This window comes from Sinocyclocheilus rhinocerous, unplaced genomic scaffold (genome assembly GCF_001515625.1).
Source record: "Sinocyclocheilus rhinocerous isolate Xijiao unplaced genomic scaffold, SAMN03320098_v1.1 scaffold75, whole genome shotgun sequence".
Lineage (NCBI taxonomy): Eukaryota > Metazoa > Chordata > Actinopteri > Cypriniformes > Cyprinidae > Sinocyclocheilus > Sinocyclocheilus rhinocerous.
The window spans coordinates 1274759-1291370 of record NW_015632455.1 but is presented as its reverse complement, the minus strand read 5'-3'; the positions used below and the strand labels follow the sequence as shown (position 1 = coordinate 1291370).

The following is a 16612-nucleotide window of genomic DNA, read 5'->3' as shown; positions in this document are numbered from 1 at the left end:
GAAGTTCTTAGCAATGCATATTACTAATCAAAAATTACGTTTTGATATATTTACGGTAGGAAATTTACAAAATATCTTCATGGAACATGATCTTTACTTAATATCCTAATGATGTTTGGCATAAAATTGTATTGTTGTTGGCTATTGCTACAAATATCCCCCAGTGACTTAAGACTGCTTTTGTGCTCCAGGGTCACATTTGCTTAGTTTTATGATCAAAGCTCTGTAGTTTCAAAACATATAATGCAATGTAATACAATGATGATTGAGAGACTAACAAATAAACGCTCCTCAAATGCCTGATGATCATATTTGATACTCACATTTGAACATTAAATAATGTATGGATAATCAAGTAAACTTAAGTTGCTTCAGTTCATCTTTAAATATTACTAACAACAAGTTATTCTCATATTCCCTGAATAAAGATTTCACAGCAAAAACACACGTGAACAACGACTTGAAGGTGGATGTTTGTACAATTATACTAAAAGGTCTTTTACTTGCTAAAAAAGTATAAACTATCAGTCAGATGACAAAAGGCATGTAGCAGATTATGAACAACAGGTTTTTCAGCAAAGTTTTCATCATATTGATAATTAGAGTCTTCATTTGCTTATCAAATATGATACAGTAGGCTTTGTAGGGTTAGAGTAGGAAAAGCTTATTTTCCTGTGATTATGCATGCAAATTTCCTTCATAAAAACAGTATTAAGAGTATCAATATTACCTGTGTGCAGGGGTGAGTATGCGTTGGCGGAGTACACCGAGGTCAAAGCCATCACTCTGAAACTCAGCGAGCAGCTGACACTGTGATCTGAAGAAACTCTTTACCATCAGTCTCACTGCAGCTCCTTTCTGTTTATTTCATGTAGATGTGCTGTACAGGGTCAAAAAAAAGAAAGAAAGTTTGTGTTTTTATTTTTATTTAATTTGGATGTTTTAATATCAAGCAAAGTCATCCATCATCTCTCAATATTTACTAATATAAAGATATATATATATATATATATCCATGTTGTTGAAGTGCATATGCTTTATGTAGTTTTATTGCTATAGATTCACATGAAAACGATTTTCACATCTACACGTCCTTTGCTTTGCTTGTTTTGGAGGTTCAGTTTGTCTTAGAGGTCTTCTGTCATGGCAGCTAAATCTAAATATGTTACCAAGGATAGTCTTTTATGTGTAAAGACATCACATTTTTGGATTTAATTTGATAAAAGATGTAACTGTTACTACATTTGCTTTGTGATGCTGAATGCAAACTGAATTGATGAACCATTTTCTGCACTGTATATGTACAGTGTGTTGCCCTGCATATACTAATGTATAATTGGAATTAAAAGTGATTTGTTAAAAGTACATACACATACATTCATCTTATGACAGGTGAATTGATGTAATTGCTTAAAATATATTGCTTACTTTGACTTATTAAATAGCTATTGATTTAAAAAAAAAAAAGAAAAAAAAAAGCTGGATCTGAATCAATGAATCAATAAATAAAAAAATCACATGAATTAACCTTTTTTGTCATTTTGATACTAATTTACAGTATATATATATATATGTGTGTGTATATATATGTGTATATATATATAAATAGGGAAAGAAATATGATTTCAGTCCGCATCTTGATTTTTTGTGTTTTTAGCATTTTAAAAATAAAACAAAATTAAAAAAAACAAAACAAAAAAAAATGGACAAATAAAAAAATAAGAGTGCAATGGCACTATGCACAAAGAAACCTAGTCAAAATCACATTTTAATTATACATTTAGTCTATTGAAACATGATGACACATAAAACACCTGTCAAGACTTTCAACCAGCCCCGATATAAAAATCGACATTTCCTATATAACACTTTGTCATTAGTTTCATTTCAAACAGCCACTAAATTACATAATGTTTATCAGGTCAATAATTAATGTTCATTCAATTTGTCAGAATGCAGAACAAAATTGAAAAAAAAAAAAAAAAAAAGGTTTTAATATGATTTTAGTCCACATCTTGATTTTTTGCGATTTTAACATTTAAAAAATAAAAACATTTAAAAAATAAATAAAAATAATAAATAACAAAGACATGCATAAAAATCTAAATTCAGCAAAAAAAGGCAATAAAAAGTCAAACGAAATTGTAAAAAAAAGGTTTTAATTTGACTTGTACATTACAAATAGAAAATAAGTTGAAAAATGTTATTTTTTAATAAAAATCAAGCCCTCTGAACTCCTCTTAAAAGTCCCATTGTTGCAGAAATAGCCTTATATAGCGGTGGCCAAAATCACCAGCTAAAAAATGGTTTAAAGTCAGTTATTTCTATCTCTTGCTGCAGTGTGTCAGTAGGAAACATCAGTTTACATTTCCAAACGTTCATTTTGCCATTAATTGTAATAATCCAGTGAGATTTTTGTCTGACACAGAGATCTGATCTGATCATCATCAGTCTGTCTGGAATCACATGAAGAAACAGAACAAACTGAGACAGACTCAATCCAGAAGAACTGTGCCAACGTCTCCAAGATGCTTCAGTTAGAAATAACTGACTTAAAACCATTTTTTAGCTGGTAAAAAATATTAGGGTTGTAATAATTTTGTCCACGACTGTACAGTAAGAATAGAAATCTGTGGTGTGTCCTCTTTTATAGGCTATAGATTAATGTTTGTTTCTACTTCTGAGGGTACATGTCTGCACACATACAGTGGAACATGCTGGAACATGCCTGTGAGGACGTCTGAGGTGAAATAAACCGGTAAATCATATTTCGCTAATAATCATATGTAATCATGTTACATAATCATGTAAACAGGTTTCTGTGGATGTACATACAGCCTATGAGAAAAATGGCTTAAAGTGATAGTTCAACCCCCCCCCCAAAAAAAAATAATAATAATAATTTACTCACCCTCAAGTTGTTCAAACCCTGAATGAATTTCCTTCTTTTGTTGAACACAAAAGAAAACAGTAGGCTATTTTGAAGAATGTGGGTAACAGCTACTGGTCCTTTTTTTTTCCAGCATAAAATATCCAGAAATATTTTCTTTTGTGTTCAGCATAAGAAAGAAATCCAAACAGGTTTATACCAACTTTCAGGTAGGCTATAAAAATAAATGAACTCACACAACAGAAGTCTACGGAAATTCCCCGGCAGGTTAAAGCGGCGCGTGCGCGCATGAGCCGCAGACTGACTTGACTCTGGGCTCCTCAGGAAAGAAAGTGTGTCCCTCAGATCAGGAAGTAGAAATCTGTGGTGTGATCCGCGAGCGTCCGCCAAACTCATCCAAACCAAAAGCATCAGAGGCGGGCGCCGCTTTAGTCCACGGTTTACACTACAGGACATATCACGTATTCAACATGTGGTAAGTAGCCTACACTAAACTATCTTGTGATGTTGAATAGGCTCCACAAACTCACCTCGACTGCACTATTTGCGACGCAACTCGCTTGGAGCGCCTGCAGCGTTTGTTTGTAGACTTTAGCGCGTCGTGCAGCGTTTGCAGTGCAGGTGAGACATTGTAAACAGTGACATTCATTCAGCAAACTGAGCGACTGGGGCAAGTTGTCACACACGGGGAAGTTGCCACAAATCTCAGTAACCCTGAGGTGTGGAGTCAAAAGTCCATACGTGTTTTTTTTGTGTTTTTTTTTGTCTAGCAGTGGTTTTGCATGTTGAATTGTTCATGTTGTTCATTAATTTAGTTTTTGTGACTGTTTTAATGCTTAAAGTTGGCTGAAAAACCCATTAAGTGTAAATTGTGACAACTTACCCCTTGACATCATGACCTGTTTTTGGGCTATGGTGTGTTCAGTGGGCCAAATGTTTTAGAAATGTTTAATAATTAATGTTTTTGTAGTCGTGTCTTTGAAGTTTGTTTCTATACAGAAGCGGAAAGTTTAAAAATAAGCACAAAGTGGGAAATAATCACTGGAGTATATGTGACAACTAGCCCCGGTGTCTTCTACATGACTAAACAGAGTTGTAAACTTTATTTGGAGTATGTAAGCCTGGTCAGTTAAGTACTGGTATCATTTGACAATACCATGGTAGTTTGATCTAGTATTGAATGTTTACCATGGTTCTCCTTGATATTTCATGAGACGCGTCCATTCTTTTAAAACATTTAATTGCAGAATAAGAGTCCAAATGTGTCTGGTTGTACCAGCGCTGCGGAGGTCACTCGTTAAAATTCAATGTAGCTACTGTAACTCACAAAAGAAAGCTTGTTTTGTTTGTAACCAAATGACCAATGACCTCAAGCCAAGGAAAAATGAGTCACGTCTTTAGCTGGCACAACACTTCAGCTCTGGAAAAGGGTTTTGCTGGATGTGGTGGATTGTAGACGTCTAGAAGAATTAGTCAGCTGGACAGAGCTGGTACATGGATTGGTTAACGTCTAGCTTTTACAATCGAAAGCGAAAAATTATTAGACTTCCTTTACATTGGACTTCTATAACAAAGATTGGCAGCGGCGTTATGTTCGAGGAACTGCATAAGAAAGTCTCAGATGCCTGTTGTGTCGCTTCCTTGCCGGATTTTCATATTCAAATCAAATGTTATATTGAAATTATACATTGTTCACAATCTGCTTTGCTTCATAACTGGATCTGTTTCTGAGGGAGAATGGATGTTCATCAAGAAAAATGCAGGGTTGGACTTGGACTTTCATGCATTTTAAAATTTAGGAGATCAGAAAGACAGTTTTTTTTTTGTTTTTTTTGCTTTTTAACGACCTGTACTAATGAATAAGACCAGGAAAGTGTATTAAAAAGGGTACATTTTTATTTAATTTTTACTTTAATGTCAAAACCTGCAAGTGTGTGACATGGTTTATGATTTACCTTAATGCTATCAGTGTATATCTTTAATGAAGCAATGCAATTAATATTTCCAAAATTATCTATATTCTGTTTAGGGCTGCACGATAAATATCGCACGATATTTGATGCGCATCTCGTCAGTAAAGCCGGTTCTGTAATCAGCGGTAAATCTCTACACGTGCGTGCTTTCACGTGGAGCAGCATTTACTACACCGAGCTGTTGTTCACAGACAAGCTGCACAAAACCACGATCATATTTTGCGCATGTTTTGCGCAGCTTGTCTGTGAACAACAGCTCTGTGTAGTAAATGCTGCTCCACGTGTAGAGATTTACCGCTGATTAGAGAGACCGGCTTTACTGACGAGATGCGCATTAAATATCGTGCAATATTTATCGTGCAGCCCTAATTCTGTTGCATTCTACATAGTGTTGTCTGGTTATGTTTTGCTTGTCTAGAAGTTTAACGTGTCTCTAAATTTTGTTTTGAAGACAAACGAATGGATGGATGTCATGCAATCTGTTCCTGAAGGGGCATTTTATGTATCTTCGGTCCATGAAGACGTCTTGCGAATGACACTGCAGCTTTCAGCCTGAAATATGTCGTCGTACTGGTACGTCAAAGAGACTGCAGATCCGGGCGGCAGCACCAGCAGCATGGAGGAGCAAGCTGGTAAGAAACCTTTACACATCCAGCAGGGTCCAAAAATAATCTCAAACTAATCATGTATTTACCAGATGTCGCATAGGTCATACAAGTCTGACTCAAGCATTTTTGCTTAAAGGTGAAGACACTACTCAATGTATGTTTTGCAAGGTTCCCCTTTCTCATATTTTATTGGACTGTCCAGCTTTTAATGTACAGAGGAAACTGTTTTATGGAGTGAACTCACTTAAAGAGTTATTTAGTAAAATTCTGCCAAGAAAAGTTTTAGAATTGTTATCACGTTAATGTAAAAAATCTTGTGTGATATACCTTGTGTTTGTTTGTTTGCTGGTTTTTATTGTATTTGTTATACTTGTATTTTTTAAACTGTTTTTGCCATTTGATGTCTTTGATGCTGACATGGCATTAAATAAATATATACTATTACTACTCAAACTAATCAGAAAAAAGTATTTATTTATTAAAATTAGGGCTGTCAGTCGATTAAAATTTTTAATCTAATTCATTACATGATGTTTCAATTAATTAATCTAATTAATCGCAAAATAAATTTGACTGTGAAAATACCCACAAAAGATTATTTAAAGCTATTTTACGTGTTAAATGAGAAAGTATCAAGCAGATATTACAAATTGTAGCTTTAGAGAGAAACATTTTATTTGATTCAACATAAAACTTATTACACATAAACATTTAGGCTACAACGGCCTAACGTAAACTATGGAACATAAAAGAAGATAATTTAAGAAACATTTCAGGTATTAAAAGGGGTCGTGTTTAGTCACTATTTAGTGTGGTATTTTTTGACAATATTCACTCATCATGACAGTAAAATAGGGCATTCTAAGTCAATATACTGCAGTATTTCCTCTCTCAATCAGTAGAAAATATGGTTAACACCCGGTCATGCATGAAAAAAAAATACCGTCATGTACCGTGAAACCAGTATAATTTTGAAAAATATCGTGATATCAATTTTTGGTCATACCGCCCAGCACTAATTTCAGTATTGTTTGTTCATACAATGAAAGTCATTGGTAACCAAAACAGCTTTGTTACCAACAGTCTTCAAAATACCTTCTTTTATGTTCCACAAAAGAAAGGTTTGAAACGACATGAGGGTCAGTAAATGATGACAGAATAAAAAAAATTTTGCGTGAACTATCCCTTTAATGTTTTTATTTGTATTAATATTATTTATTTATTTATTTATTAATGAAATAATACTCTAAATAAGAAACTAAATCTGCCAGCAGGTGGCGGTAAATGTCTTGTAGCTTTAAGTAGTTTTTTTCTTCTTTTTTTTATTTAAAATTTTTGGGTGAACTATCCCTTTAATAATTTTTTTTATGAATATACATTTTTTTATTAATATGTAAATAAGACATACTTTTTAAATGAAATTCTACTCTAAATAAGAAACCAGTAGGTGGCGGTAAATGTCTTCATGAGTAAGTCATTGAGTCATTCATTCATTCATTCATTCGATTTGTTCAAACAGCTGATTCATTCAGGAATTAAGTAAAGGCTCTCTTTAAGAAGGGGCTTTTGAATCATTGATTTCACATGATTCGTTCAAAATGTGGATTCATTCAGAAACTAAACACCGCTGTGTTGCTCGGAGACGGGTAATATGGTTTCTGCAAAATTGAGCAAAACGCATAATATAATATTGTGTTTAAAATATAACACTATCAACTTATTTACTGAACTGTTGTATAAAATCCCATTTAAACTTGTGATATTCGGGACAAAATCAGCACTCGTGTGATATTACTCTAGCTGCTGGTGTGATATCGCTTATCATATGATATAAATATAAGACAAAACATACAGGGGCATTTTTTTTTGCACCAATATCTTGATTTTTAGGGCATAACTGCATTTATGGAGTTGTTGCCCTGCATCATATTTGTCAACAGTCAACTGTATGAAATATAAGATGATGTACAGGTTTGGGGGCGGGGCCAGTGCGTTAACTGTGTTAAAATATTTTAATTGCGTTATTTTTTCATAACTAATTAAGTTAACCCGTTAAACTGACAGCCCTAATTAAAATATTTAATAAATAATTGTAAATAAATAAATATTAATAATTGTTAAATAGATAAATAAATAAATATTATTAATAGTATCAATAAATTATTATTAACAAATAACTATTAAATATTTAAAATATTAATAATTAATATTATTTTGTTTTGAGGCATTAAAAAATAAAAAAACAAATATTTAAATATTTATCAACATTTAATTTTATTATTATTATTATTATTATGATAGTTTAATTATTTAGCTGTAGGGAGGGCTTGATGCCATAATTGTGGCTTCGGTATGATACCAGAATCTAATACCTCGGTATTAATACTAAATCGATACCATAGGTGACAAATAAGCAGCCTCAAAAGATAACTGAAAGTTTTATTAAGAACAGTGCATGTTTAGTAAAACTTAAGAGATTAAAACAAAATTTTTTTTTGTTATTGAATAACTAATATTGCATTACACATAAAGTGCAATCTACCTGTAAAAAGCAGCACATTACATAGAACAAGTGTCAGATTTATTAGTTTGCATTTACACTTTAAATGCAAACTATACAGTTTGCATTTAATGCACAGATCTGTTTTGACATACAGTATCTGTTGTTTTGCCCCATCTGTTACTATGCTTATCACTGTCAATCATCGCAGTTTCGGATTCAATCCACCATTTAAATAAGGCTGTCAATCCAGAAACTTTGCAGTGTGCAGTTAACAGTGTGACAAATGTATATTATATACAGAGAGTGAAACAAGAGCGCTCCTATTGTAATCACTGAAGCTCTGACTGAGAGAAAACTCCCATTATAATCAATGCAGCTGACAGCTCTGCATAATCAATCTCTTAATTACATTGTGTTGTTTGTAATTAATGAAGGGATTCACGAATGTGCTTTGGGTGAGCTTTTTCAGCGCTATTGAGTGGATTCGGCCTGTCTGATTGATCATTACGTTAATGTACTCAACCGAAATGTCTGTGATTGGCTGCAATGCCTAACGCTGCAATAACACGTTATAAGAAACCTTTGATGCTCATCACAGAGCACTTACACAAATATAAACTGGAGCATCAGCATTATATCAATATTCACAATATCTTATATCCTCATCACAATTATCCTGTAGAGTGAGTTTTATCTGTTTGCTACAGCTTTTTGAATGCACTGCAAAAACTTGTTTACCCGTTGAATAAAGTTGATTTTTCTGAGCCCTTTTGCAAGATAATTGTTCTCGTTTTAATCCATTTTAATAGTTATTTCCATATTCTAGTTAAGCTATTTTGTACACACTATTGATGTATTTTGTTTCCTTCAATTTATTCCTTACATTTTCTTTGCTTGGTCTTAAAATGGTCTTAAATTAACTTCATAAAACCTGCAGAAACGTTTGAAATATGGTGTATATACCAGTGTTTTTCCAGTACACCGTGCAACCCTATTTAGTAGGGGTTTTTTTTTTTCTTTGTATATTTGTCACAAATGGCACTTTATTCAGTGTTCATTTGGGACCCTATCTGGCAGTAATCTACTTGCAAAAAACTAAAAAAATTGTTTGACTTCTCAAGACAGATTGACAGCAGATCCTCTAAATAAACCCTAAAAACAGTGACATTTTTCTCAGCGAAGGCATGAGAAACTTCCTCATTGCTTTACAAACGGCATGTTGCCAGTGCATGTGGTGTACTGTTGTGTGTGTGTGTTTGTTGAAACACTCATTTTGCATAATCGTACCACTACGAAAGTTAATATTTCCCTCTGAGAGAAACACCAGTTCAGCAACTTTACTGTGTCATGTGAGAGTGTGGTATTGTGGTACTGAGAATGGGATAACATGGGCCTGGTGTAGCATGTAAGAAGCAGCGTATATAATAAAAGATTTGTTTGGGTTTGGTTGTTCTTTTCACCCCTCTGAAACCTGAGACACCATCTGTAGTGCAGTTATGGTTCGAGGAACTTGACCGTCTGCACAGCATTTATAGAAATATGAAGTGAAACAGTGAACGTCACTTCCTCTCACATATACTCAAGTTTGAATGTGAGATTGGCCTGTATGCTAGCAGCATTTGTGCGTTCTGCTCTCAACCTTTATTCATATTCGGCTGCTGATTAATATAGGCATGACTACAGATTCATATAGTTGATTGTGCTCAATCTCATTTGTTGTTGACCAGTAGCTACTATCACATTTTAAATTTGCCAAAAACGGCCTCTAAATTAGCAATCAAAAGTTTGAACACACTTGACTGAATTAGTTACTCTTGGTCTTAAAAACACTTTCTTCTAAATATTTCTGCTAAAATGTTTGAAACTAGTTTTGTAGACAGATGTATTTTAGATTTGCTTAGCATTTTTTTTATCACTACATACATTTGTGTTATTTGTAGTTGTGATAAATTCATTAAAAAAAATTAATATATGATGCATTATTTTTTTATTTATCGAATATATAGAGGTACTTATTTATTTTTATGTTGAATGTTGAAAATGGCAATAATAAATAATGACGAATGAATATATCTCCAAATATTTGACAACTGTGTGTCGCTGGTAAGAAACATAATATATTAATAAATTATTAATAAATATTTATAAATAAATACATGTATTGATATATTCATAAAACAAACCATTTTAAAAATAAATAAATTCGTTTTTTGATTGATTGAACGAATTAATAATTATATAGAGGTGTTTGTTCGTTTGTTTGTTTGTTGAATGTTGAAAATATTCCTAATAAAGATTGAGTAGGTCTCCAAACTAGTGTGATATTTCAGTTTTTCTTTTTTGATAAATCTGCAAAAATGTCAACAATTCTGTGTTTTTCTGTCAATATGGGGTGCTGTGTGTACATTAATGAGGAAAAAAAATTAACTTAAATGATTTTAGCAAATGGCTGCAATATAACAAAGAGTGAAAAATTTAAGGGGGTCTGAATACTTTCCGTACCCACTGTATATCCTGTATAGCTCCTATATAATGGTAAGAAACTTTCTATTCAGCTAAATAAATAAATGTATTGATTCATTTATTTTAATTTATATTTTATTTTAATATTTCTGCATGTTGAATATAGAAAATTCATAATAAAGAATGTGGTCTGTGTATATACTTTTTTGCAGTATATAAATCAAATTATATTGTGGTAGATATTTAACAGTAGCACATATTTCTCAGGGAATATTTTTAAGTACAACACTAAATGCTTCAATCAAATTCAGTCAAGTGTGTCTCAACTTCTGAATCAAAATTTGATGATAATTGTTGTTGATCAATTGATAACAACAACAACAACAACAAAATTAGATTTGGTCCAAACAACTATATTAATCTACGACCATCCCTATAGATGTCATATATAAGGAGTTTCTATGCTGGACTGGTTTGCATTTTTCCAGAAAACCGATGAAGCAAGCATCCCGCAAAAAACAGTCGATATCCCCCCAGAGGTGAAACCTCATGCCGTAGGTGTTGGGTTTCCTTTTTCCCACCGGTTCAGCATCAGCAACACGGTTACCATTAGCAACCTTGAGTTTGCGCGCATCTGTTGGTGTGTGGCTCATGTCTGAGTCCCGTCACGTCTGTGTGTGTGATTGAGTGTGTCGTCTGGTCTCGTGTGACAGAAACACACGCTGCAGAAGGAGGCTAGTGTGCTAATCTGGCTTAGCGCGGCTTGAGCTGTAACTGCAAACGCAATCTGAGGTCCTCTAGGGAGGGACAGAGACACAGCAGCCGGCCAGGGAGGGTTGGGTTTCACTCTTTAATGTGTTTGCAGTGTAAGATAACCTTGCCATTAAGGACAACAGGCAGGGAGGAGACGGGAGTCATTCCGCTCTATAGGCACAGAGTCAGGCTAATGCTCACAGGTGCTGGACATACATCGAGTCTGGGCTCCTGAAGCACAGTAATGAGATGATCGCTGGATAGATCCGGGCAGAATGATAAGGTACGTTTGCATTGTGAACGTCTCGTTTTTCAGCGTTTCGGGTCAGTGTTCACAGTAGAAATCGGGGGTTAGGAAGTGATCGCATTGGCGAACCTTTCATTGACAATTCTCTGAACTTATAAGAGAGATTGTGCTTTAACTATAAAGTCATTTATTTTTTGTTTTTTAGTCTCTCTGATCATCCTCAGACTTCATTTTTTTTTGGCGTCATTCACGTTGTCTGATTTTTCAAGTGGTTTGAATGGTCTTGATCGCTTGTGCTTTTCTTAGAAGTTAGTAGTCTTGAACTCGGCAAGATTTCAGTGTCTCGTAAACAATTTCTATATTTTAAGGGGTTTAAAGGTGATTAAATAAGATCTTTTTTACACTGGAGAACGAATGAAAAAGTGAAAGTTAGATGACTGATCTAATCAGCAGATTCTGAGTAAGTGTTAACTCATTTCATTTATGTGTTAATGGGATGAAATTTAAGAGGTTTGCCGTCACATTTAGAGTTGAGAGATATAGCTAAAATTACATCTTGATATTTTTCAGGTTTTGAATACATTTAACATATATTTGTATATAAAATCATTAAAATTTTAAATTGATTCATTGAAACTGAGAGTTCAAACTGAATCACATTAAAGGGATTGTTCACCCAAAAAAAATTTGCTAAAAATTTACTCACCTTCAGGCTATCCAAGATGTAGATTTGTTTCTTCATCAGATTTGAAGAAATGTAGCATTGCATCACTTGCTCCGCAATGGATGCTCTGCAGTGAATGGGTGCCGTCAGAATGAGTCCAAACAGCTGATAAAAACATCACAATAATCCACAAGTAATCCACACCACTCCAGTCCATCAGTTAATGCCTTGTGAAGTGAAAAGCTGCATGTTTGTAAGAAACAAAATGATAATACCATTAGGAAAATGATAACACCGTTTTTTTTGTGTATGACCTGGAATCTGTCCAGCACTGAAAGTTTTGTGTGAATAAATGAAAGCATCACAGTTTTAGATGTGTTTTGTAAAGCTGTTATGGTCTGTTGATCAGAGGAAGTCAGTTGAAAGCCCATAACATCCAGAGAAACTCCAAATAAAGCAAAAAATAAATATTACAGAAGATGATAACTTTTATGATGATGAACTTTAAACCAAGCCGAAATAAAAATGTTGCCTTTAGTTGAAGTACTAAAATGACTAAAACCGAAATTTTAAGATGAATAGAAATATAAAAAAAACGACAACAAATTTACTAAAACTTAAACAAAAATTAAAATAAAAGCTAATTCTAGCATGTTACTGAGTTAATGGCATGGAAACTCCAAAAAATACACAACACACAAAATTAAAATAGGCCGTGTTTAATTTAAGAATGTAGCTGCTGTTTTTATATATACTTTTCAGTATTTAATGAAAAGTATTCTCGCATCTCAGCATGTCTAACAGACATTTCTTGTTGGATGACGGACCATCACCTTCAACTCAACCTGGCTAAGACAGAACTGCTTGTGGTTTCAACAAACCCATCACTTTATCAAAATTTCACCATCCAGTTAGGCTCATCAACCATAACTCCTTCAAAAACAGCTAGAAACCATGGAGTTGTGATTGATGATAAGCTGAATTTCACACACACACACACACACACACATATATACATATACATTATTTATACACACACACATATACACAAAATGGGATTAGTTGAAAAGGGATTTTACACAGAACTTGTTATAATCATATTCATGATAACTAGCACATTCTATTCTATTTTAATTCTACTTTATCTATATTTATCTTCTTTTTTTATTGAAAAAAAACAAACAAAAAAAACACTAGCTTTCAATTTTTTCTATTCTATCTACTTTTTTTTCCTTTGTGTGTGTGTGTGTGTGTATATGTGTATTATATATATATATATATATACACACACACACTTTGCTACGTGTACTGCGTTAGGCTAACCGAGACTTGTCATTTGCACTTATATATTGTTGCTCTTTTGTTAGTTTTGACTGCTTTTATTGTCCTCATTTGTAAGTCGCTTTGGAGAAAAGCGTCTGCTAAATGACTAAATGTAAATAATAAATTTGAAGTTACAGTATATGCCTTAAAGGTATAATGAAAATTCTCTCAAAACTCTACTCACCCTCTAGTTGTCCCAAACTTACATGAGTTTCTTTCTTCTGTTGAACACAAAAGAAGACATTTGGATGTTGGTAATTAAACAGTTGCTGGTAGCCAGTGACTTCCATGGAGTTCCATAATACATCAATGGCTACCGGCAACTGTTTAAATGGATAAATGATGACAGAATTTTCAACTATCCCTTTAAGGAGCCTTCTGTAGCGAATCAATACGTTTTTGTAAGAAAAATATCCATATTCAAAACGTAATAATCACTTTAATCTTAAACTTTTTTTTTAAGGTTTTCAGCTTGTTATTCAGAGCAGAGCTATTGTCTTGGCTTTGGTTTTTGGTTGATTTGGTCTGGGCTGGACGTGAGCTGAGCCTGTATTGATGCAGGCTGGATGTCTTCTAATGGTTACCCTCTCTCAGGCTTTCTCCAGCCGCTCATCAGAAAAAACGTTCTCAATTATTCATATGAGCTTCTTCTATTAATGCGAACGGCCATACTGGCACTTACCCCCAGCTCGGCTCCTTTACATCGGAGCAGTGCTGCTGTTAATGGAGCAGCGTCTGCCAGTGGTCACATTTGCCAGATAAATGTTAAAGGGCTGGATGGAGTAATGTGAATAATAGGAGGGAGTGATTGATTTGACCTTCACTGCCCCCTTGGATTGGTATCATAACACTCCCGTGCACCATAGTCCAGCCATATGAGTAATGGCAACTCATAATGTGCTCTTTAAATATTACTAATAAAGACCAATGAAGTTTACCCTAAAATGAACATTCACTCTCAATTACTCGCCCTAATGTCATTTTAATTCTGTCAAAATAACACCATAAAACCACCGTAAAGCCTCATGCGATATATTAAGCTTCTGAAGTCATATAATGTTATGTATCTGTCTGTCTGTCTGTCTGTCTGTCTATCTATCATTCTATCATTCTAACTATCATTCTGTCTATCTGTCATTCTTTCCGTTGTACTGTCTGAACTATTAAAATTGTTTTCTATTGACTATTGCTTTCGTTAATTGAAATAAAGCTGAAATAAAATGCTATCTTTAGATGGAAAAACTTGCAAAACGTAAATGAACATTTGAAATATTTCCTTGGCAACTAACTGAAATAAAATGAGTACAAATTGAAATAGAAAAAAAAAAAAGGAAATTACAGCTTAATTGAAACAAACCTAATAAAATTACTAAAACTTAAACTAAAATTCAAATGAAAACAGAAAACATAAAGCTAATTCAAAATGAATAAATAATATAATAGTAAATAATACAAAATAATCTTATCTGTTTATCTATCTATTTATCTATCTATTTCAATTATACCTGTCGTTTTACTCATATTTAGCTGTATTTTTAGATTAACTTTAGTGGACGTGGGTGCTTATTTAATTTTTTTTTATTTAATTACATTTTTTTTTTGTTATTATTATTATTATTATTATTATTATTAGTATAGTAGTAGTAGTAGTATTTATTTATTTATTGCAAGATCAAGCTTTTTAGTTTTAGGTGTAGTAATTTTTATTATTATTTTTCCATTTATTGTATTAAAGTAAAATGTGACTTAACCTTATTTTATTAAGGTTAAGTCACATGGCCTACCCTTTAGGTATGAAGTGTAGGCCATGTGACTTAAAACCATTTCTTTTTTCAGTTTGAGTAGTTTTAATCAGCCTTTTGCATGTCATTTTAAGTGGTCTTGCATTGAGAAATACATTTTTAAAAGTACAAATATTACATTTAGTTTGTAAAATAGCACGGAGTTACAAAACAACATGCATAATAATTACAAAAGAATCACCAAAATGCCACATAAAATAGTTTTAGATTAAGTTTTGCATGCCACACCATAGAGCATGCCAACTTCCCAAAAAATATTTCATGCAAACTACAGTACCAGCATACATTCCTTTTTTAGTTTGTGTGTTTTGTGTCCAGATTGTGTGTGTGTGTGTTTGCTTTTAGACATGTTTGAATCTGCAGCCGTTTATCTTACTGCATGCATGCATGCGTGTGTGAGTATCACTATTCATTCAGTCTCCCCAGATCTTCCCCATCTCACCGCCCCTGAGTAGGTGCTCTTTACATCAAAGGTGAACGTGGAAAAGCGCAGCTCCGCAAATACACGCGCACCAGTCTGGGGGGAAAGGCATGTGAATTCTTTATGAGGCTGACCTGATTCCCGGCTGCTCCCTCGCCTCCTGTATCTGGAGCTCATTTCCCATCGCGTTGTCTTCACTTTAGCATGAGGTTCCTTCTCTTGTACTGAGTATTTTGTTTGTTTGTGGTGGCTATGCCCCATTCGCAGGCGTTCCAGAGATGGGAGCCAAGCAGTCGGCGGTTGGCAGCGTTCCCTTGAGTCATTCTCCCACTCTGAAGAACATCCAAGAGGCCTATACACAAGCCGAGGGCCAGAGGGCACGTGAGCTAATCCGGCTTTCCTGCGAGAATAACGGCGGAGGGGGACCAGATGGGGTAAGTTTGATCATTTGCTCACTTTATACTCTCATTTTTGACTGAAAATTCACATTATAAGCACTTAATTCTTTCCCCGCCAGCATTTTTTGCAAAAAGTTGCCAGCCACCGCCAGCGATTTTTGATGATTTTCACTAAAATTTGATGGCCTCCAGAATATTTTGCTGTTTGAATATTTGAATATGCAATACACCAAAATAAAGATCAGAGCCTCTATTTTTAAACAAAAAAATCAAGCATTATTTTTTTTATCAACACTTGAATATAGGTAGGTTTCATAAAAATGCATAATTTTGAGCAAAAAGGTGAGAAAATCTAATTTTTATCAAAAACTACATCTGGGTAATATTCAGTACGATTATCAAAGCATAAATCCAGTAAATTGCTTCTATCAACACCTCCAAAGCTTGCACAGACATATACCACTTCCTGGATCAACATTTTACTCCGTAACATTATGCAGTTTTCATTTATATGCTGTCTATTGTTGCATTATTTTTTATATGCATCTGTTTACATAAGAGATCGCT

General features: G+C 33.8%; 2 protein-coding genes across 2 annotated transcripts in view; both read left to right on the top strand.

The window, feature by feature from the left end:
• The window catches only part of LOC107742307 (aldehyde dehydrogenase family 1 member A3-like), a 44427-nt gene extending 43543 nt beyond the window's left edge, over positions 1-884 (top strand). Inside the window, exon 13 of the mRNA XM_016555228.1 lies at positions 741-884. Within this exon, the coding sequence (XP_016410714.1) occupies positions 741-816 (76 nt within the window). The 3' untranslated portion in view covers positions 817-884. The remainder of the gene's footprint in view (positions 1-740) is intronic.
• A 2248-nt stretch (positions 885-3132) lies between these two features.
• The window catches only part of LOC107742323 (leucine-rich repeat serine/threonine-protein kinase 1-like), a 34879-nt gene continuing 21399 nt past the window's right edge, over positions 3133-16612 (top strand). The window contains exons 1-3 of the mRNA XM_016555244.1: positions 3133-3365; positions 5315-5495; positions 15915-16085. Of these exons, the coding sequence (XP_016410730.1) occupies positions 5423-5495; positions 15915-16085 (244 nt within the window). The 5' untranslated portion in view covers positions 3133-3365; positions 5315-5422. The remainder of the gene's footprint in view (positions 3366-5314; positions 5496-15914; positions 16086-16612) is intronic.